Source organism: Schistocerca gregaria, chromosome 2 (genome assembly GCF_023897955.1).
Source record: "Schistocerca gregaria isolate iqSchGreg1 chromosome 2, iqSchGreg1.2, whole genome shotgun sequence".
Classification (NCBI taxonomy): domain Eukaryota; kingdom Metazoa; phylum Arthropoda; class Insecta; order Orthoptera; family Acrididae; genus Schistocerca; species Schistocerca gregaria.
In genome coordinates, this window is record NC_064921.1 from 85,202,316 (window position 1) to 85,228,331 (window position 26,016).

Sequence of the window (26,016 nt, forward strand, 5' to 3'; positions counted from 1 at the left end):
ACAAAGAAACTTTGTTAAAAAAATTGACAGTACAATACCGGCGTACGGACTAACTGCAAATAAAGTGGAATGTACAGAGATCAAAACCTTTAAGCACCTTTAATATACTTTGTTACGTATCAAAAAGGTTTATACGACATCCTACAAAACAAGTAACCATATGATATGTCACGTAAATCAGCTATTAGGTCCTGAATAAATTTGTTGTGTAACGCCATACAAAAGTAACTTCGTTTGACAAGGGAAGACCTGCAGCGCAAAATCTGTTTGAGCGCTTACCAACTGCGTGGCCATGCTCGCGGCTGCACAGATTTTCAGAGATAAACGGATCAGTCTGACCTTGACGCATGACGTAATTCGCTTATCGTTACATGGATAAATGACCGGCGCCAGCACCAATGTTCGCAGTCTCTGCAGACCCGTGTACCCAGTCGCACAGCAGCGCCAGTAAGTCACTCCACGTAGCAATGGGCATCGAGAAATACAAGGGACGCGTAGCCCTGGTTACTGGCGCCAGCGCAGGCATCGGTGCTGCCATAGTGCAGGCGCTGCTGAAGCATGGACTCATCGTCGTGGGAATGGCCAGGAGGGCCGAAAAAGTTAAGGTAACGACTCTGCAGCGCTGCAAAGTATTCGGGTTAACAGTTGTGCTATCAAGATAGCTTTTGAATCGCAGTTTAGTCCAAGACGCAATGCTGAGGCCACTGCTAATTCGAAACATGTAACGGGTGTCCGGGAAGTAAGGACGTATTTGAACTTTGCAACATTTTCTCATACGACGGTTAGCAGCCGTGGTTTTTTCATGCTTGTTATCTGCGATCCTTTCCATTAGTAGGTAGATAAAAAATGGTTCTGAGCGCTATGGGACTTAACATCGTAGGTCATCAGTCCCCTAGAACTTAGACCTACTTAAACCTAACTAACCTAAGAACATCACACAACACCCAGCCATCACGAGGCAGAGAAAATCTCTGACCCCGCCGGGAACCGAACCCGGGAACCTGGGCGCGGGAAGCGAGAACGCTACCGCACGACCACAAGATGCGGGCTAGTAGGTAGACAGCTTTTGTGTGGCGAGCATTGTTTAGTTTCATCATGGAGCAGGTGACAAATGAGTAACGTATCCAAGTGATAAAAAGTTATTACATAAACAGTGAAATTCCCACGGCAACCTTTCGACAAGCGGAGAACGAGAACTTCACAAAAAGAAATTTTTTTTTTCAGATGAGGCGCACTTCTACCTCAGCGGGTACATTAATAAGCAGAACTGTAGAATTTGTGGTAACGAAAATCCCTGAGTGACTTTGGAAGATAAGATGCTACTTAAGTAATAGAACGCAGTACGTTGTCCTCGATGGTGAGTGTTTATCGGAGGTGAGGGTATCATCTGGAGTGCCCTAGGGAAGTGTGGTAGGTTATCTGTTGTTTTCTATCTACATAAATTATCTTTTGGATAGGGTGGATAGCAATGTGCGGTTGTTTGCTGATTATGTTGTGGTGTACGGGAAGGTGTCGTCGTTGAGTGACTGTAGGAGGATACAAGATGACTTGTACAGGATTTGTGATTGGTGCAATGAATGGCCAACTAACTCTAAATATAGATAAATGTAAATTAATGTAGATGAATAGGAAAAAGAATCCCGTAATGTTTGAATACTCCATTAGTAGTGTAGCGCTTGACACAGTCACGTGGATTAAATATTTGGGCGTAACATTGCAGAGCGATATGAAGTGCGACTAGCATGTAATGGCAGTTGTGGGGAAAGGCGGATAGTCGTCTTCGGTTCATTGGTAGAATTTTGGGAAGATGTGGTTAATCTGTAAAGGAGACCGCTTATAAAACACTAATAGACCTATCTTGAGTACTGCTCGAGCGTTTCGGATCTCTATCAGGTCGGATTGAGGGAGGACATAGAAGCAATTCAGAGGCGGACTGCTGGATTTGTTACTGGTAGGTTTGATCATCACGCGAGTGTTACGGAAATGCTTCAGGAACTCGGGTGGGAGTCTCTGGAAGAAAGGAGGCGTTTTTTCGTGAATCGCTACTGAGGAAATTTAGACAACCAGCATTTGAGGATGATTGCAGTAAAATTTTACTGCTGCCAACTTATATTTCGCGGAAAGACCACAAAGACAAGAGAGTAGGGCTCGTACAGATGCATATAGGCAGTCATTTTTCCCTCGTTCTATTTGGGAGTGGAACAGGGAGAGAAGATACTAGTTGTGGTAGGAGGTACCCTCCGCCACGCACCGTATGGTGGAGTGTGGCGTATGTATGTAGATGTAGATGCATCCACAACGCAAGACTGTATGTTGTGGGTTCTGGGCAGGAGTGATCGGCCCGTACTTTTTTTTTTTTAAATGATGAGGGAGCTTACGTCATTGTGAACGGCAACGGTTACCGAATCGTGCTTTCTGATTGGTTTTTCAATCTTATTGATGAAGAAGACGATTTTCGGTTACAACAAAATAGTGCGACCTCACACATCCCGTGAAACGATTACTCTGCTGAATGAAAAGTCTCCTCAAAAAATTATCTGTTTACTTGCCAAATTCCGCATGTCGCACCAGTGTTTAAGAAGGGTAGTAATAGTAATCCATCGAACGACAGACCTATAGCATTGATGTCGGTTTACAGCAGGGTTTTGGAGCATATATTGTATTCAAACATTATGAATCACCTCGAAGGAAACGATCTATTGATACGTAATCAGCATGGTTTCAGAAAACATTATTCTTGTGCAATGCAGCTAGCTCTTTATTCGCACGAAGTAATCGCCGCTATTGACAGGGGATCTCAAGTTGATTCCGTATTTCTATATTTCCGGAAAGCTTTTGACACCGTTCCTCGCAAGCCACTTCTAATCAAGCTGCGGGCCTATGGGGTATCGTCTCAGTTGTGCGACTGGATTCGAGATTTCCTGCCAGGAAGGTCGCAGTTCATAGTATAGACGGCAAACCATCGAGTAAAACTGAAGTGATATCAGGTGTTCCCCAGAGAAGCGTCCTGGGACCTCTGCTGTTCCTGATCTATGTAAATGACCTTCGTGACAACCTGAGCAGTTCTCTTAGGTTGTTCGCAGATGATACTGTAATTTACCGTCTAGTAAGGTCATCCGAGGACCAGTATCAGTTGCAGAGCGATTTACAAAAGATTGCTGTGTGGTGTGGCAGGTGGCAGTTTACGCTAAATAAAGAAAAGCGTGAGGTGACCCACATGAATTCCAAAAGAAATCCGTTGGAATTCGATTACTCGATAAATAGAAAAATTCTCAAGGCTGTCAATTCAACTAAGTACCTGGGTGTTAAAATTACAAACAACTTCAGTTGGAAAGACCACATAGATAATATTGTGGGGAAGGCGAGCCAAAGGTTGCGTTTCATTGGCAAGACACTTAGAAGATGCAACAAGTCCACTAAAGAGACAGCTTACACTACACTCGTTCGTCCTCTGTTAGAATATTGCTGCGCGGTGTGGGATCCTTACCAGGTGAGATTGACGGAGGACAGCGAAAGGGTGCAAAAAAAGGGCAGCTCGTTTTGTATTATCACGTAATAGGGGAGAGAGTGTGGCAGATATGATACGCGAGTTGGGTGAGATCTATTTACGAAATTTCAGTCACCGCCTTTCTCTTCCGAATGCGACAATATTTTGTTGAGCCCAACCTACATAGGTAGGAATGATCATCAAAATAAAATAAGAGAAATCAGAGCTCGAACAGAAAGGTTTAGGTGTTCGTTTTTCTCGCGCGCTGTTAGAGAGTCGAATGGTAGAGAAATAGTATGATTGTGGTTCGATGAACCCTCTGCCAAGCACTTAAATTTGAATTGCAGGGTAACCATGTAGATGTAGATGTATAACCAGAAATGGCCTACCAGATCACGCGATCTTATTATTTGTGACTTTTTTGTGGGGATTTGTGAAATCAAAAGCGTACGTGAACAAACTAAAAACAATACACCAATTGATGGATGGAATATAAAAAGGCTATTAACGACATCCCTTCGAGAAATTCAATGAACTCATTGATCGTGGCCGTGCTGCCTTGGGTGGTCAAATGGAGGATATTATTTTTCATACATAAATGTCAGAAGATACTTAATGTGACTGTAAAAAAAACCATTAGATTTTCAATAAATTTTCTATGTTCTATAGCATATTAATACCCGTCTCTACTTTCCGGAGCCGGCCGGAGTGGCCGAGCGGTTCTAGGCGCTACAGTCTGGAACCGCGCGACCGCTACGGTCGCAAGTTCGAATCCAGCCTCGGGCATGGATGTGTGTGATGTCCTTAGGTTAGTTAGGGGACTGATGACCTCAGAAGTTAAGTCCTATAGTGCTCAGAGCCATTTTTTACTTTCCGGACATGCTCTAGTAACATGGTATTTTGGTGCGTTAGTAGGAATATTAGCTGCAAGATCTAGTAATTTCATAGCATAAATGGGACGAACGGTGCTGTAATTGTCGGCCTACGTGTAATATAAGCATGTAGCTGATGTATGAAGTGTAAGCATATGGCCAGTAAGAGTAATACTTTTCATAACATTTGGGGCATTGTGCAAACTATCGCCGTTTTGGAGGGAATTTTGGGCGGAACATATCAGTTTTGTGTTCAGGCATTGTCGTGTGAGGGGAACGTAGTGTAGGAATATGAATGGTGCGAGTTTAGTGTAGGGCGCATGTCGCCAACATCAATCTGGGATTGCTACGTGAGCTTCGTATAACGCTGTTTCTTCATATTTTGCGCTAAGGCTGATGCTTTAATGTTACAGCTACTTTTCTGCTTTTACACAGTTACGTATGTAGTGGTAACTGCAAAGGTAATTTGTTGCTTCTATTGGTGCAAATCGAACTACATCCAATGAGGTAAAGAAGCATTTCAGAGATAATTATCACAAAGGTCAAATTATGGTTATCTTACTCGCAAGTGTCGCTACATCAGCCAATGTTCATCTGCAGATAAGATTTAATGTAACAGGTAAGTAGCACAAAGGTCAAATCACGGTTATCTTAATCGTAAGTGGCGCTACTTCAGATAAGATTCATTTATAACAGTCTGAGTCATTTCCTTTGGGTTATGCGCGTCTCAACGCTATTTTACGTATTTTCCAGCAGTTACAACATGGAACCGAACAGTTACTGCCTTTGATGGGGAGAATGGTGATATGAGATCGATTAAGATTTAAGATTCGATAAGGATGGACAAATATAAAAATGATACCAGAAATTAAATTTAGGAGATTTTGTCCTTAAGCACATAAGGTTGAGACATTGCAAATTTCGTGGCTGTCGTAGCTCCAAATTGAACTTTTTCGAACACTCACACTTTGTCGTTTTAGAAAGCTATTTCAAATGCCACCGCAGCATAATTTATTAAAGAAGGGAAATAAGCTTAAGTGCAGTACAAAGCCTAAAAAGTATTGGTATCCATCCCTTATTTTCTAAAACAAATAACTAATTACTTGTTCTCATTTTTTCGGATTAGTATTATTTCGGGTATTTCAAAATCATTCGTTTGATATCACATGGTTTTAAGTAGAGATGAAACGAACTGCAGGTCGGTAATAGCAAGAAGATAAACTTATTATTAAATACAAATATGAGGGTCGATAAAAAAGTTTCCGTTCGAGGGACGTACAGTCCAGAATTGGTATGCCAACTAGACAAAACAGCCGTGAGCATTGAGCCAATCATGTCACCGACGCACTAAGTTCAAGATACCCGTTTGCTGAAACACGTTGTCCCGCTGCTGCATCGTCGACCCTTCAGGACCTTTTTTTAAGAGGCCGAAGGCAAGGTAAGCGCATGGGGAGAGATCAGGACGATAGACCGTGTTGCACTTGAGTTGGCATAACACAAGATATGGAGACGTGCGTTATTATGAAACCACAGCACCTTTTGTCTTGCACCATTCCAGAACGGTGATTCCCGAGAGACGTGCTCCCTCATACACATCCTTCATTCTCTGATGAATATCTGTCTGTGTTTTCACTTCGGCAGTCAAGAAAAGAATAACAGGACTTTGGTCGTGTTTGAACGCATTTGGTAATAACGTCGCCATAGTTGACGTTTCCGTATTTACCGCTCACACGTCGGAAATAGATGAAAGCCGCTCTAACCCCTTGCCTACGCATAGGTACTTGTGCACTCGCATCGGAGCCAGCCTACCATACATACAGGATGCAGCAGCGCCTAGTGACGTTGCGGGCACTTAACTCTGTAACAAAAGAATGTAAGCGCAGCAGACATGGACGAGGGATCACTCTAGCGAAGATATGGGCTTCAAATGGGAAAATTCTTTGAGATAAGAGACTTTGACAAAAGGGCAAATTGTTATTACGCAGAAGCTGAGAACGAGTACATTGAAAACGGCGAAACTGGCGAAGGCGGTCGAATGTTCACGTGCTACTGTCGTGACCATCTATGGTTAGAGGTAGAAGAACAGTGAAACTACCACTAGGCGCTAAATGGTTGGACGTCCACGACTCTTCACAGAACGTGGAGTTTGAAGGCTTGTTTGCTCTGTAAGGTAGGACAGATGGCGATCTGAGGCATGTCTGCCGAAGAAGCACAGTGCTGGCGAATGCACGTTTCGGAGTACATCGTTCATCATACTTGCTCAACATTGAGCTTCGCTGCAGACCACGCCTACGTGTTGACATGTCGGCCCACTGACATCGTCAGTTACCGTTGCAGTGAGCACGGTATCATCGGGATTCGGCCGTCGATCAGTGGAAACATGTCGGCTCTTTGGGTGAATCACGTTTTTGCTACGCTAGATCGATGGTCGTTTCCACACACGGCGTCACTGAAGTGAACGCCGGCAGGAAACACGCCGGACGTAGGCCTGTGGGAGCAGTATTATGCTATGGGAGAAATTCGCCAGCGTTTGCATTGGACCTGTGGTGGCAGTCTTAGACACACTGGCAGCTACGAACCACCTGTATCCCTTCATGCATGATGTCTTCTCCATCATTGATGTCATCTTTCATCAGTGTAATTGCTAGTGTATCAGAACCGTGCTATAACTGTTTGAGAAGCATTATAGTGAACTCACGTTGATGCCTTGGCGATCAAATTCAACCACTGTAATTCCTATGGAAACCATGTGGGTCGCTATCGGGTGCCATAACAGCGTACCCAAATGAGCGACCCGTTATTTATGCGCGTTACTGATCATACCTCCACAAACCTTCCAACAGATTGTGCCATCCTTGATACGCAGGATCAGTGAGGCATTTCGTTTCAGAGACCACAAACAGCTACTAAGCAGGTAATGTTCTGGCTCATCAGTACATATATCTTAGAAAGTCTCTACTGAAATCCGCCCTGATAGCCGTGCGTGTTATACCGTCGCTTCGGGGATGGGAAGATGAACTGGCCCCGGATCGACTCAACTCCGCGAATTAACGACGAGGGTCGGCGTGTCGGCCAGGCGGGATGTGGTTTTTAGGCCGTTTCCCACACCCCAACAGGTGAATACCGGTCTGGTATCCAAGTCACACCTCAGTTAGACGATTGGTAAAGATTTAGAAAACTTTCTTCTCTTTCACATAAATAACGCTATACACACACAGTTGGGGTTCTCGTTTGTTGGTTGACTGATTTGGAGGAGGGAACCAAACAGTTAGGTCATCGATCCCATCGGATTAGGGAAGTAAGTCGGCCGTGCCTTTTGAAAGGAACCATCCCTGCATTTGCCTGAAGCGATTTAGGGAAATCACAGAAAACCGAAATCTGGATAGCCAGACGCAGGTTTGAACCGTCGTCCACCCGAATGCGAGTCCAATGTATTAACCACTGCGGCACCTTGCTCGGCAGGACACGCATATTTCGTTCCAGGGTGTAACTGGGTGGTGAGAGGAAGAGCATCCGGCCACCCCTTAAACCAACCATGCCAATTCCTTTAACAACCATGCCGACCCTGCGCCGATGCGTGACAAAGACAAATGCAAAAGAAGAAGACAAAATCTTTGCTGAACGTGGATGACAGGGGTGTAGCTTTGGACGGAAGTCAGGAGAGTACAGCAATCACTTCAGGGCCGATGAGAATAGAAGCTTTTGAAAGCTGGTTCTAATGAAGATTAGATGGGTATATAGGATAATTAAGGAGTAGGTAATGAATCGAAGACAAAATAAACGTATGACACAGATTCAGTGTTCAGTAGGACGGTTGACAACCGTCGAGTTGGTAATGAAGGAAAGTTGGGAGGGGTGGGGGAAGATCGTAGAGCGAGACAGACTGGCGTGTAAAGCTACATCAAACTACAGGGTGGGTGAGAAGTCTTGTTGGAATCAACTGTTAGAATAACTGTGTACATGTTTCAGCACTCGCAGTCGTGTTTCAATTTGCAGCCACGGCATATGGGAGCGGTCATAGTTGCAGTATTAAGGAGCGTTTAGTGACAAGCGAGTGGGTGAACGAACGACAACACACACGGCGGACAATGAAACAGATTATGGGGGCACTCCTGGAAAGATTTAATAAGGATACACAGCGACAGACAACACTACTGGATAGGGAAAGATGTGCTTTTATTTTTGGCATTGTTAAAGAGAGGCCGCGGAATGGAAGGAAAGAGAAACGAAAAGAAACATGTGCCCCAGTCTCCGCTTCGATTGAACAAACTCCTATAAAGTAGACGGGCTTCGGAGCTCCGTATACAGAGGACGACAATTCGAGATTACGTGATTAAAGACGTTAAGGTCAGACCTTTTCGACCGACGTTAGTAAACGTATTATCGGATACAGATCGAAATGAGCGCGTTTCAGCGTGCCGTGCTTTGTTAATTCAGTTTACAAATGCCGTGAAAGTGGCAACGCTACGTTTCCAGATGAATGTGCCACTTATAGCAGCTCACGTACTAGAAATATTGTCATTTAAGCTAAAGAAAATCCTCATTACGCAGTCGAGTTAGGAGGAAAACCGCGTCACATAATGGTATTAGCAGAGACAACATACAACATCACAACGTCTGCTTCGACCGTACTCTTTTGAACTGGTGCAATAGTTCCCGATATTGAGAGATTTTAAACAGATACTGTATGGTAATTTGACTGTTTAATAGTAAGACAAAGATTTTGGAACCAGATTTTCAAACTGTGAGCAATTTCCAGGAGGAGATGTGGACTCTGATCATAATTTTCGTGTAATGAACTGTAGATTAAAACTGGTGAATCTATCTGAAAAAATAGTTTGTAAAGGAAGGAGATGGGACCTACATAAGGTGAAAGAACTAGAACTAGGCGTTGTTGAGAGTTTCAAACATAGTATAAAACACCACAGCCTGAAATAGGAGAGAGAAATGCAGTGGAAGATGAAGGGGTAGCTTTGACAGATGAAACAATGAAGGAAGCAAAGGTTCAGATAGGTAAAACGACAAGGAGTAGTAGAAAAAGTTGGATATCACAGCAGATATTGAATTTAATATGTTGAAGGAGAAAATATAAAACTGCAGGAAATGAATCAGGTAAAAGAGAGTAAAAACATTTAAAAGTTGAGACAGACAGAAAGTGGAAAATGGCTAAACAGGGATGGCTAAAGGACAAATGTAAGTCGATAGAAGTATGTATAATTAAGGGGAAGATAGATACGCGCTAAAGGAAAACTAAATAGCCCTTAGATAACAAAGAAGGAGCTGTATGAAAATTAGTAGCTCAATGCTAAGCAAATAAAGGAAGAGGGAAGGAGCGCACAGAGGAGCTGTACAAGGGAACTGAACTCGGAGGTAATATTATAGGAAGTGAAGAGGAAGTAGATGAAGACGAGAAGGAACACTGGATGCCGCGAGAAGAATTTGAGTGAGCACTGAAAGATCTTAGTCGAAGAAAAGCTCCGGAAATAGATGTAATTCCATCAGAGCTACTGACACTCTTGGGAGAGCCAGCCATCACAAAGCTATACCACCTGACGTCCAAGATACGTGAGGCGCAGCTAGTACCCTCAGACTTCAAGAAGGTAGTAATTCTAATTTCAAAGAAAGAAGGTGGTGACACGTGTGAAAATTACCGAACTATTAGTTTAATAAGTCATGTTCGCAAAATAGTGACACGAATTTTTTACAGAAGAATGGAAAAGCGCAGAAGCTGACCTCGAGGAAGATGAGTTTTCGATCTGGCGAAATGCTGAAACACGCAACGCAATATCGACCCTGCGACATAGCTTAGAAGATAGGTTTTGTAGACTTAGAGAAACCTTCTATGGTGATTGGAATACACTCTCTGAAATTATGAAGGTATCAGGAGTAAAATATAGTGAGCGAGTATGAAAGTCATTAAGTAGCGAGGGGCTGGAGTGATAAGGTGTGAGACTACCAAAAACATAACTCTTAATTCAGAAAAGATAAATTTATTCAAAGCTGTCCAATCTCTTATTATCAATTTGCTTTTAACACGTAAAACTCGACAATCTCGGGGTAATGTAAGGAAAACTCCCATAAACATTAATATCTGAACTTTGAACACTTTTTAGTTGAGGTTTGACATTGTGACATGCCGTAGAGTTTCTGTCTCAGAATAAATCCGGTAAAGCACAGTGTGAATTCAGCACTACTCGAACAAAGATAAAATATTTCAGTTAACACAAGTTCCCAAAAAAATACTTTAAGCGGTGCTAAGCATTCAGTTAACACATCTCTGTAAGCATAGCAGATTAGGATTACCAACGAGCAGCTATGAAGCAATTTAAAATATAAGCTTTATGTGAATCAAGGGAATATTATTTGAACTCTTTAAATAGAAATAAAATAACTCAGGCTATTTCTATAAAAGACTGAGCGCATATTTTAAACAACAACGCCCAAATAACTTCAACTAAAACAGCAAGCAATAAACTGATCTTACAGTAATCCTGAGTACCAAATAAATTACACAAATTTTTAGACCAAATAGACAGGTATAACTGTAGGGGAAACAGCCAGAAAATTTTAAGCAATGCAATTTAGTCATGTTGGATGCTAAATATCGGCACAACTACCTATTCACAGCGTAAAAAACAATAGAACTTACGCGTTTCGAAGATCAACACTTCGTCTTGAGATTTACTGTACAAGATGAGCCTAAGAGCAACCAATATGACACATAAACACGATCAATAATAAAAATAAATAACTTGGTTACTTCCCTTGCAGCTGTGTCTTCGTAAGATGTACAACCACATCACTGTCAGCTGATGAAATAGATGAACATGGAATGGCATAGTCGTCCACAGGTAATGGCAACGTCACAGTAACATAGGCTTTAAAATATGTCATTGCATGTTAATCTATTTTATCATTTACAGGAAGACATGGCTGCAATGGAAGTAACAACGTTTCTTTTTGTTATTTTATTGCTTTTGTTTGTGATTTACGTTGGTCGCTCTTAGAGTTTTTTTTACAGTAATTATGAACATAAAGGCCTGACCTTCGAAATGCGTAAGTTCTAATGTTTTTACTGTGTAAATAGGTTGTTGAGACGAAATTTTAACATTGATTTTGACAACCACGACCTCATATTCATTATTAATAAAATCATACCTAAGTTGGAACCGACAGGTTCTTTAAATGAAGTCAGGGCCAGCTCACACCTAAAACACACAGTATGAAGAGCCCTACGGCAAAGCGGATAACTCGAAATAACTCACTAAAGTGCTCACAAAACAAGTCCAACAGGCGACAATGATTTCGGGTCAGTAATCCCACTTTCCGCAAATTCTGTAAACACCAAACAGCAGACAAAGTTCCTAAGCTCTCTCCCTCCAAATCCTAGCGACGTATTTCCGGAGGACGTACAGCTTCGATGACTACTTATAGTATTCACATCCGACGTGACTGATATCTCTTTTTATTAGTGTCCCATCCCGCAGGTGCCTGCCGAAAAATGTCTGAGACTCAGCTCAAACGCATAGCAGTGAAGTCGACGCGACAAAGAGCGTGCTTGACCCCGGGCGGGTCGCGAAGGAGTTGGTTGTTTAGCTACGTAGGCAAAGAGCTGATGTCGAGCTTTCGGTTCCATATCAAAGCTCCGCGCGGGTCAGAAAGGTTATATACGACTTTTAAAAAAAACCAAATTGCAGTTATAAAAGTCGAAAGGCTTGAAAGGGAAGCAGTGATTAAGGAGGAGTGAGACAGGACTGTAGTCTATCCCTGGTGTCACACTGAGTTAACAGTAATGGAAGGCAAGGAAAAATTTTGAGAAGGAATAAATGTACACGTAGAAGAAATAAAGAGTTTGAGGCTTGCCTTTGACATCGTAATTCTGTCAGAGACAGCAGAGGACATGGAAATGCAGTTGAGTGGAATGGCACTCTCTTCAAAGGAGGATATAAACAAGAGTAATTGAACGCAGCCGATTTACATTATGCGATGTTCAGAGAATTAGATAAGAAAATGAGACGCTAAAGATAGTCGGTGATTTTGGCTATCTGGGCATTAAAAATAAGTAACTCTGGCCAAAGTAACGGGGATATAAAACTAGACTGGGAAATGGCAAGAAAAGAGTTTCTGGAGGAAAGAAATTTCTTAACATTGAATAGAAACTTACATGTTGCGAAGTATTTTGTGAAGGCATTTGTAAGAAAGAGAAATGTGGACGATAAGGAGGTCAGACGATAAGATTTTGAAATGTGGTGTTACAGAAGAGTGCTGGAGATTAGATGGGCAGATCGCGTAACCCATGAGGAGGTCGTGAATAGAATTGGGTAGAAAAGAAATTTCTGGAATAACTAAATTAGAGGAAAGGATCGGTTGAGAGGACGCCATCTGAGACGTCAAGAAATCGTCGGTTATGTACTGTGGGGATAAAAGTTGCAGATGGACACCAAGAGACGAAGTGGCCTACAGTCGGAGGTTAAGATGATTGTGGGCTGGAGTAGTTGTTCAGACATGAAGAGACTTGCACGGGACAGGGTAGATTGAGAGGTGCCTTAAACTAATGTTCGGACTGAAGACCGTAAGAAGAACGTGAATCGACTTCCCAATGAATCGCAGTGTCACAGCCAGTCTTTCTCGAACAGTTACTGCTTCTCTCAATTTTTTTCCATTTTCCTATCGATTATTGAAACGAACCATACAAAATCTTTCGCTGTGATGTAGATCAATTTACTGATGGTAATTATGATGGTCTACACTGAAGTTTACCATATGAATTGGTTTCCACGCTGGCATCGGCGCTGGAGTAATTCCTTGCTCCACCAGTGGTGTCCTAATTTTGTTTCCATTTTCTTCATGAAATATGTGTACAGCATCATGATGACTGCAATCGTGGACTTAATACCCGGAGGTACGACAGAGTACGTCCAATTAGTTGTTAAGCCCTAAATGTCGGCTTATCCTTCCCCTGCTTGTTCCGCGAAAGGTTTCGCTCCGTGTCAATGGAGGGACGAGACAAGCGTCTCAGGAAACAGTTATTGTAAACGCACAGCTGCACAACATGTGGTCAGTTTGAGGGTATACAGAACTTGTTGCTTTATCTCCAAGACCTAAAAGGATCACGTAAATAGTCAAAATCTTGCGTAATCTTGAGAACGTTCGCAATCTCATAAAGAGCAAATCTTTAATGACTTACTGCTTTCATTGTTATCTTGTATACAGTGATGTATTTGTGACCCATAACAGGAACTGGCACTCAAGGATGCCCCAGGGAAACTGCACGCCATTGCCATGGATGTGAGCGACGAAGCCAGCATCCTCGCTGCCTTCAAGTGGGTCAAGGACAACCTGGGCGGCGTCGACATCCTCGTCAACAACGCTGGTGTATTCCCGAACCATAGTCTTACAGGTATGAGCAGCATTTTTGGAGTATCGTATATCGTTTATTTAAGAGCACTTGCAAAATCAACCAATTGAAAAATAATGATGTACTTTGCATCTAGATCTGCATCTACACACTTTGCAGTCCACTATACGGTGCGTTATGGAGGGTACCTTGAACCACTGCTAATTATTCGCTTTCCTGTTCCATTCAGAAGTGGAACAAGCGAGAAATGACTGTCTATATGCTTCCCTATAAGCCACGACTTCTCTTATCTTGTCTTCAACGTCCTTTCGTGAGACATATTTTGGTGCCCATAGGATCAGTCTGCAGTCTGTTAGTTGTGTTAACGTTCCTAGTAGTGCGGTGCCAGTTTGTGCCCCAGTTGACATAAGCTCTGCTTGGACTGCCAATTTGATAGATGTACCAGATCTGCGTACAAATGGTATCACAGTAGCTAGAACTGACAAGCAGAAACTTTCCGGTAAACACGGGTCCTCAAATGAGCCATTTACGGGATAATTTGAATGTGTGGTTTAGAGGTGCCGCTTACTTCAGAATCAAATTTTCTCCCAGTTAGTATAAATGTATTTGAAATTTGGACTTTTCGTTTATGTACTCTTACGACACGGCTGAAATTTCACCCTCAAAGGAGACTTCAAAACATGAAGTCTCTAGTATGTTGATCGTTAGCGTATGAGCTAATTCAGTGGAGAATTTTGCGACGTAAAATGTTCTACAGAGGTCTCTGCTTGTCAGTAGAAGGTACATCTCCAACGAAAAGGGAAACGAGCTTCAGAGAATCGTCAGTAATGTCGCCTGCAATAAGTTCCCTGTAAACCATTATTCGCCGGCCGCTGTGGCCAAGCGGTTATAGGCGCTCAATCCGGAACCACGTGACCGATGCCTCGCGCATGGATGCGTGTGATGTCCTTAGGTTAGTTAGGTTTAAGTAGTTCTAGCGGACTGATGACCTCAGATGGTAAGCACCATATTGCTCAGAGCCATTTGAACCATTCTGAAACCATTAATCGTTTCTGTCAGTATCGCCGTTACCTATTGAGAGGTTTGACAAACAACACCCAAATTTACACACATCACTTCAATCAGTCAACTGTTCTCTTTTTTTTTCTGGCATATTTTGTTGTTTGAAATGTCTATTAATACGTACAGTACATTACTTACATTGATTCAAGCATATCTAATATATACGTTGGTCCAGGCACAGTCATTGCTTAAAGTTAAGTAATTCCTATACCTATGAAAATCTGGTGAAGGAAGTACACTACGTGATGCAAAGTATCCGGACACCTGGCTGAAAATGACTTACAAGTTCATGGCGCCCTCAATCGGTAATGCTGGAATTCAATATGGTGTTGGCCCACCCTTATCCTTTATGACAGCTTCCACTCTCGCAGGCACTACGTTCAGTCAGGTGCTGGAAGGTTTCTTGGAGAATGGCAGCCCAGTCTTCACGGAGTGCTGCACTGAGAAGTATCGACGTCGATCGGTGAGGTCTGGCACGAACTCAGCGTTCCAAAATATCCAAAAGGTGTTCATAGTATTCAGGTCATGGCTCCGTGCTGGCTAGTCCATTACAGGGCTGTTATTGTCATGGAACCAACCCGCCACAAGCCGTGCATTATGAGCAGGTACTTGATCATGTTGAAATATCCAGTCGCCATTTCCAAATTTCTCTTCAACAGTGGGAAGCAATAAGATGCTTAAAACATCAATGCAGGCCTGTGTTGTGATAGTGCCACGCAAAACATCAAGAGGTGCAAGACACCTCCATGAAAAACACGACCACACCATAACACTATCGCCTCTGAATTTTACACAGATGACGTTCACCGGCATTCGCCATATCCATACTGTAGTGTACTACGGTCGGCAGGGAAGAACTAACAATCAATTTGAACATACTTATTACAATTTAAAAAAACGCCTTCTTGGCATACACAGAGTTTTCAATGCAGAACAAACAAAAAATCACAACTCTGTGGTAGCAAAGCAGATAAGGTAACAAGACAATGGAAGAAAATACTGATCAAAACTACTCTACAAAATAGAATGTGCTGCTAGAGGACTACGGAGAGAGAATACAATGCTAGGGCCGGCGTAAATACTGGCCGGAACTGTTCCTAACGGTTGGTAAACGCTGCCTATCTGACCTTTTTTTTTTCTTTATTGATTTTCAATTCTCCTCTAAGGGGGCGGGCTGGCAGCAGCTTAGTACGCTGCTCTACAGCCTACAGACTTTTGTTTTAAAAACGGAAGAAGAAAATAAACAAGAAAAACAGGCGATAAAACCGTGACTTAAAGTGTAAAATGGCGGTAAAATGCGGAAAGTTGAAACAGAAAGCAAAAGGGGTTGGCAATGTTTTTTTTTTGTTATTCTTTATTTATTTTCAATTCCCCCCGAAGGGGGCGCCTATCTGACGCTCTAGGCGTGCTTATAAAGCCAGGTCGGCGGAGTGCTACAGCAGTCATATGAGTTGTGATTGGTGGAACACTGTCACATGTTGTCTGGCGAAGTAGTTCCGTGTTTGTTTGGAAAGCATGTTACTGTTTCTGTCCACTGGCGACGTTTCTCTCCGCACTGCTGAAAGCCGATTAGCAACCCATCTTGCGTGTTGGTTCTGCGGGCCCTCTAACAATAAGGGGCCGCTACTACACACACCCTGCCATCGGATCACCACATTGTGTACCGTGATTTGTCACTCCACACAGCGTTTTTCACTGTCCAATCGTCCAATGTTTACGCTCCTTACACGAAGCGAGGTGTCGGATGGCATTTACCAGCGCGATTTGTGGCTTTTAAGCAGCCAAAAACCATGAAATCCAAGTTTTGTCACCTCCCGCCAACTGTCATAGCACTTGCAGTAGATCATGATGCAGTTTAGAATTCCTGTGTGATGGTCTGGGTAGATGTCTGGTTATTACACATTACGACCCTCTTCAACTGTCGGCGGTCTTTGTCAGTCAACAGACGAGGTCTGCCAGTACGCTTTTGTGCTGTACGTGTCTCTTCGGGTTTCCATTACACTATCAGATCGGAAACAGTGGATCTATGGATTTTTAGGAGTGTGGAAATCTCGCGTACAGACGTATGACACAAGTGACACCGAATCACCTGACCATGTTCGAAGACCGTGAGTTCCGCGGAGCACCCTATTCTGCTCTCTCTCGATGTCTAATGACTACTGAGGTTGCTGACATAGAATACCTGGCAGTAGGTGGCAGCACAATGCACCTAATATCTACATCTACATCTACATGATTACCCTGCAATTCACATTTAAGTGCTTGGTAGAGGGTTCATCGAACCACAATCATACATTCTCCCTACCATTCCACTCAAGAACAGCGCGGGAGAAACGAACACCTAAACCTTTCTGTTCGAGCTCTGATTTCTGTTCTTTTATTTTGATGATCATTCCTACCTATGTAGGAAGAGAAAGTTTTTATTTTCAAAAACTTGGTGTGTCATTGTTTTCAAAAACTGTTCTTCTGATAAATACAAATTATCTTCCGATCCCTTGAGAATTATTTAAATACGCGTTTCCATTAGCTTCGCAGCGAATGAAACTTGTAGCAATCTTCAGTAAAGTGGTATCATTGGACGAATAACTGTGATCAAGGGACACAACTATAGATGACACAAGGTGAGTGGAAAGAACATTTGTGAGGTGTGCGTGGAGTGTACATGTTGGCCTGCAACACCCACATGAAATGTCTGGATGTTGCAGCCACTCCGCAGCATCACTTTTTCGGTAGTAATGGCGAGTGGAATGGAAGTGTCAGTGGCATTTGAGAAACCCAACACTGGTATAGTGAAAAACAAGAAACATCCTCATACTGCGACGTTCATCCTGTTATACTGCCTTACTACGATGCCTGTAAAACAACTGCTAGCCAATATCGCAGGAATTCTTTTTATTCCATGATTACCAGTTTCGGCGAAACTAAAACCACCATCATCAGATCTAGGGAGGACAGAAAACACTATAAAAGTGGGCTTGGATTCTACTTACATAACAAGTATACAAACATATTTAGTTACATACCTTTGGACACATACAGGTTACAACATAAAGGCAAACAATGGTTAAATTAACAGTTGGCTATAACAAGCAGGCCTTACAAAATTGTCGTAAGGCCTGCATGTTATAGGCAACTATTAGTATCGCCATTGTTTGCTTTGATGTTGTAACTTGAATGTGTCCTATGATCCGATGATGGCGGCTTTCGTTTCGTCGAAACCGGTAATCATGGAATACAAAGAATTACTGCAGTCTTGGCTACCAGTTTATTGTTTTACAAGCATCTAGGTTGCTCCCACATGAGCACAATGTGCTCCCTACAAAATTACTACGACGCCACCATACATCGTACTAAGGGAGGCCATAGTCCGTCTACACGAATGAAACACACTGGTCGATGAACATCTCGATCCTGGCTTCTTGATTGTGCTGCATTCTGCAAGCCACCTTACGAACTGTGTCGAAGTGTTGTAAGGTGTCAGGCAAATCCAACACCTTCTATGAAAACCCTGACATAATAAGCAAATCCAGTAGTATGTCACATAGCTCCGAATAAATCGTGACATGAAATTAGCCAAAGTAATACGAGTAACGAGTGAACAAATGGAATACCACAGAGTAACACAAGAATGCCTAAATGCATGTCATACCTTCCCACCGTGAGACAGACGCAGTTCCGAGGGGAGAAACGAAAACAGAAGCCGAGAGCAGAACCGTGTTAAGCTAAAGGCCCTACGATAAGGGACGGACACCCACGTTGCTAGCTAACCGCTAGGTGCAGCCCCCAGCCCATGTTAAAACCTAGAGCCCTCCAGAAGAAGAGTGTAGATCTTATGATAACACAAAAAGGGCCACACCACCAGCAACTTTTAGCGTGAGACTTTTTCGCGTCTCTGTTACGTTGGAAACTCTAAAAACATTGCCCCACCATCAAAAGTATAACGTTTCTCACTGGATAGACAGAATTTTTGTAGGCGGAGCTTAAGGTTAATATTAAGACCATGATTGGTCAGATGAAAACACAGACAGATAGTTTTTTTTTTAAACCAACTTCGGTAAATTGCAGTAAGGAGAAGTTAGGAGAGAGTTGCTTCGGAGACGGCGAGGTGAGCAGAGCTGTGCTGCCCGTCGCCCCTGACGAACACCGACAAGGTAATGAACGCACGCGATGCCGCATAACAGCGCATAAAGCTTCACTCAGAACGGCAGAAGTCTCATCTGTTACACCCCCTTTTTGCTTAATACTATTGTCGATCGTCAACTAAAGCTCATAGTGTTCACATTTGCCACTTGAAGTAAAATATCTGAAACGCGATGATTTTTCTGTTATATAGTTGTTGAGAAGCCACATCAGCCACTGTAATTTACGACAAGTTAGATAAGTAATTAAAGATAATTGAGGGTCACTGTAGACCATTTTGATAGTTTTCTCTTTTGTGAAATTTAATTTATACCTAGATTGTAGATGTGATATGGCATAGGTCATCCTTCGATCCATTGTAGAACTTGGAAACCCATTCAGGGAATATTCGTTCACATTTTTGTTGAACGCAGTTGGTTTTTACCATCCTGTATCAAAACATCTCCTTTTATCAATAGTGCAATTTATAAACAATTTTTTGTGAGTAGAATAAAATTCCCACTGGTAAACTTAACTGCTTTTTCGACGTTATTTTACCATCTTACTAAAAATAGGAAAGCCTTGAACCCCTTCCACTATATTTAGTTAGTATTAGGTTTCTTTTACCGGGAGTGCAGTGGAGCTGACGCTGAAATCATTAAGTATTTGGTTATATCAAAGCTAGTCTCACTGAACTCTTCTGAATTCTACATGTCATGTGTGGTCTGGCGTCTCCTTACCAGCAACAGGTCCCAGGTTCAAACTAGTCAATTCCCTAAAAAACACGTACAGAGTGTCGTTGTGCGAAAGTGGTAGGGAGACACGATATAGAACAAACAGACACCACGCAGAATGTTAGAGTGTGGTGGAGTATACTTTTGGTATCTCTACTATTTGCCCGACTTGATGTTACATTGGGAGATGGTGCACAGAAAGAACAAACGTCTGTGAGCCTCTGTATCTTTGAAATTTCTCCTTTTAGGCGGTTGACAAGATTTATGTGGCAGGATGTAATATGTTGTTTGACCCTTCTTTGCACCTACACTCTCCGGATATTATTAATAGTAAGCTTGCCTTTTAACGTCCGCCACAGCCGTTGCATGAGCTAGTTGATATGGCAAAAACTTTTAAGCTATTAGAGTAAGACTTATTTTATTCTCGTGACCAGAGGGCAAGACGGAAACCTGGAAGCGAATCCTGGACGTGAACGTGTTGGGTCTGAGCATCTGCACCAGGGAGGCCGTGCAGGACATGCTGAAGAGAGGCGTCGACGACGGCTTCATCATCCACATCAACAGGTGGGCTTATAATACGTCTTGTGACAGAAATCTACTCTTATTTCTATTATGCTACGTATATATGTTGTTCCTGAAGTTTTCAGTCTAAAATACATAGTTTTGGCAGAGATTTCCGATCGTGAAGAAAACGTTTGAAGGAGTTTCTCACGCCTCCTGGGCAAAAAATCAAAAGCAATCATGGTCGATGCTAAAAAAAAAAAAGAAAAAAATTGTGCACACACAGCGTGACACTACACAAAACTGGCACTAATAGCATAGGCACAGAGGGAATACACACGACACAGATCTGTAAGTCCACGGTAGTGGTGATAAGTTGAGAAAACCTTACCGTAAAACATGTGCTACAAACCGTCAGTTTCCTGCGCAGGTATCCCGACATCAATATGGGATATGAACACCATGAACACGTACACTGGCCGCACAACGGGTTGGTATACTTTGGATCAGGTGGTCGAGCGGCTTCTGGAGTATAGCCTCCCATTCTTGCACCAATGCCTGTCGGAGCTTCTGAAGTGTCTTAGGGGTTCAATAGACGTGCAGCGATACGTCGACCGAGAGCATCCCAGACTTGCTCGATTGGGTTTAGGTCTGGAGAACAGGCAGGCCACTCCATTCGCCTGATATCTTCTGTTTCAAGATACTCCTCCAAGATGGCAGCTCGGTGGGGCCGTGCGTTATCATCCATCAGGAGGAAGGTGGCAACCACTGCACCTCTGAAAAGGCGGACATACTGGTGCAAAATGACGTCCCGATACGCCTGATCTGTTACAGTTCCTCTGTCAAAGACATGCAGGGGTGTACGTGCACCAATCATAATCCCACCTCACACCATCAAACCACGACCTCCATACAGATCCCTTTCAAGGTTCGTGGTTCACGCCACATGAAAACCCGGCGAGAATCACTGTTCAGACTATACCTGAACTCGTCCACTGTTCCAATGCCCATGTACTGTGCTCTTGATACCAGGCTTCACAGGCTCCCCTGTGTCCAGAGGTCAGTGGAATGCACCTTGCAGGTCTCCGGGCGAATAAAACATGTATCTTCAGTTGTCTGTAGAATGTGTGACTGGAGACAATTGTTCCAGTGGCTGCAGCAAGGTCCCGAGCAAGGCTACCTGCAGTACTCAGCGGCCGTCTGCGGGCACTGATGGTGAGATATCGGCCTTCTTGTGGTGTTTTACTCTGTGGACGTCTCGTACTGTAGTGCCTGGACACGTTTCCTGATTGCCGGAATCGTTGCCATAATCTTGAGATCACACTTTGTGGCACACGGAGGGCCCGTGCTATAACCTGCTGTGTTTGACCAGCCTCCAGCCGCCTTAGTATTCTACTCCTCATAACGCCATCAATATGTGCTCTTTGAGCCATTTTTTAACACACAGTCACCATTAGCACGTCTGAAAACGTCTGCACACTTACTCGCTGCACCGTACTCTGACATGCACCAACACACCTCTGCGTATGGGGACTGTTGCCAGCGCCACCGTGCGACGACCTCAGGTCAAATGCACCGAATGGTCATACCCCGAAGTGTTTCACCATGTATCAGCATTATCCTTAATTTATGAGCATGAGTGTATTTAGTTTTTTGGGGCGACAATCATTAATAAGGTTTAAAATACACTGAGGTGACCAGTAGCATGGGATACCTCCTGACGTCATTTTCCTGGCGTAGTGTAGCAACTCGGCATGGTACGGACTCGACAAGTCGTTGGAAGCCCCTTGCAGAAATATTGATCCATATTGGCTCTATACCCTTCTATAAGTGCGAAAGGGGTGAAGGTGCTGGATTTTGCGCACGAACCGACCTCTCGATTCTGCCCCCTAAATGTTCAGTGTGACTAATGTAGGTCGATGTGAGTGGCCAAATCAAATGGTTCAAATGGCTCTGAGCACTATGGAACTTAACTGCTGAGGTCATCAGTCGGCTAGAACTTAGAACTACGTAAACCTAACTAACCTAAGGACATCACACACATCCATGCCCGAGGCAGGATTCGAACCTGCGAACCTAGCGGTCGCGCGGCTCCAGGCTGTAGCGCCTGGAATCGCTCGGCCACTCCAGCCGGCGTGGCCAAATCATTCCTTCGAATTGTCCAGAAGGAGCTTCAATCCAATCGCGAACAACTGTGGCCCGATGATATGGCACATCCTCGCCCATAAAATTCAGTCGCTTTCTGCGAACATGAAGTCATAAGGTCCATGAGTGGCTGCAAATAGTTTCAAAGTAGCCAAAAATAAACATTACCTGTCAGGGACCTAGTCCACCCCACGTATACACAGCCCACACCATTATAGAGCCACCGCCACACAACCATCTTGAGCAATGGCTTATGGAGTACCTGGGTCCATGGCTTTGTGGGGTCTGCACAACACTTGAACCCTACTATGAGCTCTTACCAGATGAAATCGGGACTCATCCGACGAGGCAACGGCTTGCCAGTCGTGTGGGGACCAACCATTTTGGTTCCGAGCCCAGGAGAGGCGCTCAGTGTGCTGTTACCAAAGACATTCGTGTCGGTCGTCTGCTGCCATAGCCCATTAACTTCGCCGCTATGTCCTAACGGAAACGTTCGTCGTACGTCCCACGTTGATTTCTGCGTTTATTTCACGCGGAGTTGCTTGTCTGCCAACACTGACAACTCCACATGAACGTCGCTGCTCACAATCGTTAAGTGGAGACTATTGGCCACTGCGTTGTCTACGGTGAGAGGTAATGCCTGAAATTTGGTGTTCTCGGCACTCACTTGACACTGTCGATTTACAAATATTGAATTACCTAACCTTTCGAAAATGGAATGTCCCATTTAGCGTTCAAAGTCTCTTAATTACCGTCGTGCGGGTACAATCACTTTTGGAAATGCTCTTAATTCCCGTCGTGTGGCTGTAATCACTTTGGAAATGTTTTCGTATGAATCACCTGAGCGCAAATGAATGACAGATGCGACAATTCTCATCTGAATGTGTAAGGCAGCCGACCACTTGTACGTTATGTTAAATAAGCCAAAGCTGCCCGACACCAGCCGAGATGAGGTATTTTGTTCAGATATCGTAACTCAGTCTTGTCATCGTGCAATTTGAGGTATGTCTTTACTGTTGTACTCAGAATGATAGCGTCCAGTGCCGTCACAGTGAGGTAAACATTTAATTCCTGACCATGGTGGTTGTTGAGTGCAAATTGTTTTCACCCTACCTACTTCGTCTTTCAAATGAGTTCATTGACATTGTATTATTGCCAGAGAGACGGGTGGTGCCTGAATTGTACGAATCCCTTCTCAGAACGAGATCAGAAAATGTAGCAGGTCAGTAAAGAGACCTCTCACGTTTTCTCCGATCATTGGGCCAAACCAATGACGGCTTAACTAGAACAGTAATTGTAACAACGCTATGTATAAAGTATTCACAGCCTTCTTGGCACATTAACAACCAATTACTGCGGATGGATGTGATGGCGATAATGAACGAAAGCTCCCGTTTATACTCCGATTTGATGCAGCAAGAAAGTTGAGAATAGCTTAAATATGATTTCATCAAAAGAAACTTTGCTCCCATAATAACATTGTGTCGTTATTATTCCCTTGGAAAAGTAAACCGACAATAATCGAAGCTGATATATTATCAGTATATGAGTATTCAAATTATGTTGCCATGTGGAGTGTAAAAATATCCCTGGGATAGGGTAGCAGACATCTAATGTTAAGTTCATGTAATTTTTTCCTGTCAGTGTTATAAATTAATATTACCATGGAGCTTATTAGAACTGCATAGAACGGACTAAATACAATTCAGTAAATCATAAACGGTGGTTGACGTGTTGGCTCTAGATCACGAAAAGTAAGAAATAGAACTGAGGGAGGAATAACAATCAATAGGGAAAAGGATTTGGAAGATGAATAAGAAAGTAGCTACTTACTGAACAGGCAGAAAAGTAGCGTCGTGCATTTCGCTGCTGTATTATTACTTTAATTAATCATCCAAGATTGAGCCTCAGATACTGATTTCCCACGCATCTCAGATGTCGCAGATTGTTTCTGATGTGGCAACCTGTTTCCTAATTTTCAGTGTTGCGGGACACACACCACCAACTATAGAGGGTATGGCGATGTACTACGCCAGCAAGCACGCCGTCAAAATACTACTCGAAGGTCTGAGGAAAGACCTGGTCGCCAAGGGCAGCAAGATACGAGTTGGGGTAAGTTATCCTTTAGATGCCGCACATGTGTAACGGACAAGAACGCGTATGCTTTTACATTACTGATAGTTGCATATCACTACTGTTATTAGTCTTTTTATCTGTCCCAGTGTTCCCGACATCTTTTTGCAAATTATCTGGGAACATATATTCCAGCAGTCCTTTGTAATGCATTTAGTAGCATCCTCTAGTTTTCATAAATCAAGAAGAAAAAAGATACAACAAATAAAAATGCTATTAAGACGAATTGAGTGCGCGTAACTAAAGTGTAAGACACATCACATATGATTCATAAAACAAGAAAAGAATACCGGATGAATAATCAGTGTTTGAACACATACAATATTGTCCACGTCCAAACTAGTGTAGGTCAATTAACATCAAAGCAGGTTTACATAACCACCATTACAGGGCGTTCGTTATGATTACTTTGTGCTCCATGTGATGGGAATGCCATTTGTCTCACATAGCTAGTCTTTACATGACTCTGTTTTGTGTTAGCAGAAGAGCCAACGCCGTGTTACGAGTGGAGGCCGAAGTGCACACGTTTTGGCTTACGCAGGCTGGTGTGAGGAAGGAAGAACTATACTGACGTGAGGTCTGGAACATGGCAAGGAATGAGAATTCAGAAAGCGGTCATAATTAGTTTGATTCTTAACTTTAATCCATTAATTATGAACGTCGCTCTTGACGGTACATGACTCACAATATTATCTGTACTTAATAGTAACTGAATATGGCTCCTTGCTAGATCGTAGCAAATGACGTAGCTGAAGGCTATGCTAAACTGTTGTCTCTGCAAATGAGAGCGTATGTAGACAGTGAACCATAGTTAGCAAAGTCGGCTGTACGACTTGTGCGAGTGCTAGGGGGTCTCTCTAGACTAAACCTGCCGTGTGGCGGCGCTCGGTCTGCAATCACTGATAGTGGCAACACGCTGGTCCGACGTATACTAACGGACCGCGGCCGATTTAAAGGCTACCGCCTAGCAAGTGTGGTGTCTTCAGGTGACACCACACTCTGGGTCTGAGTTAAAATGCTGCAAGCTACAGCACGGCTATAATGAGCATCCCAAACATGATATATCAAATCAAGTCATAAAATCAGGATCCCCGTATTTTGTGGTGCATTTGTGATTAGATTCTTCCAGGAAGCAAAATGTTTATTATCGAAAAACAAAAAGGAAAGCAGTACTTGCGAAGCGAGTGAGGAAAGTTTGTAGCCCATTCCTAGTGTTTTTCGGTCTGCACATTCAGCATGAAGTAAAGGAAACCAAGGAGAAATTCAGGACGGGAATTGCAACTAGATAAAAATAAATCAGAACATTTTAGTTTTGATAGAAGCAGGAGTGTAGCAGGATGAACAGTGTCTTGAGAAGAGAGTTGTAGGAGGCAGATCAACAAAAGTAAAAGGGAGCTAATCAAATCTCGTAGAATTAAATCAGGGATTAGATTAGGAAAAGAGACAATAAAAGCAGAAGATCAGTTTTGCTATTTCGGGATCAAAATAACTGGTGACAGTCGAAATAGGGAGTATTCTCAAAATATTACGTAAGGTAGCTCTTCTACAATAATCTGTTTTATTGTTCACGAGTCTAGTCTAATAAATGTCGATGTATGGCGTCAG

General features: G+C 43.1%; 1 protein-coding gene across 2 annotated transcripts in view; it reads left to right on the forward strand.

Moving 5' to 3' along the window:
* Nucleotides 1–410: 410 nt before the first annotated feature.
* The window catches only part of LOC126336364 (dehydrogenase/reductase SDR family member 11-like), a 477,124-nt gene continuing 451,518 nt past the window's right edge, over nucleotides 411–26,016 (forward strand). For both annotated transcript variants that reach the window (XM_049999970.1, XM_049999969.1), the window contains exons 1-4: nucleotides 411–605; nucleotides 13,597–13,759; nucleotides 20,067–20,196; nucleotides 24,261–24,390. In XM_049999970.1, coding sequence (XP_049855927.1) covers nucleotides 468–605; nucleotides 13,597–13,759; nucleotides 20,067–20,196; nucleotides 24,261–24,390 — 561 coding nt within the window. In that variant the 5' untranslated portion in view covers nucleotides 411–467. The remainder of the gene's footprint in view (nucleotides 606–13,596; nucleotides 13,760–20,066; nucleotides 20,197–24,260; nucleotides 24,391–26,016) is intronic.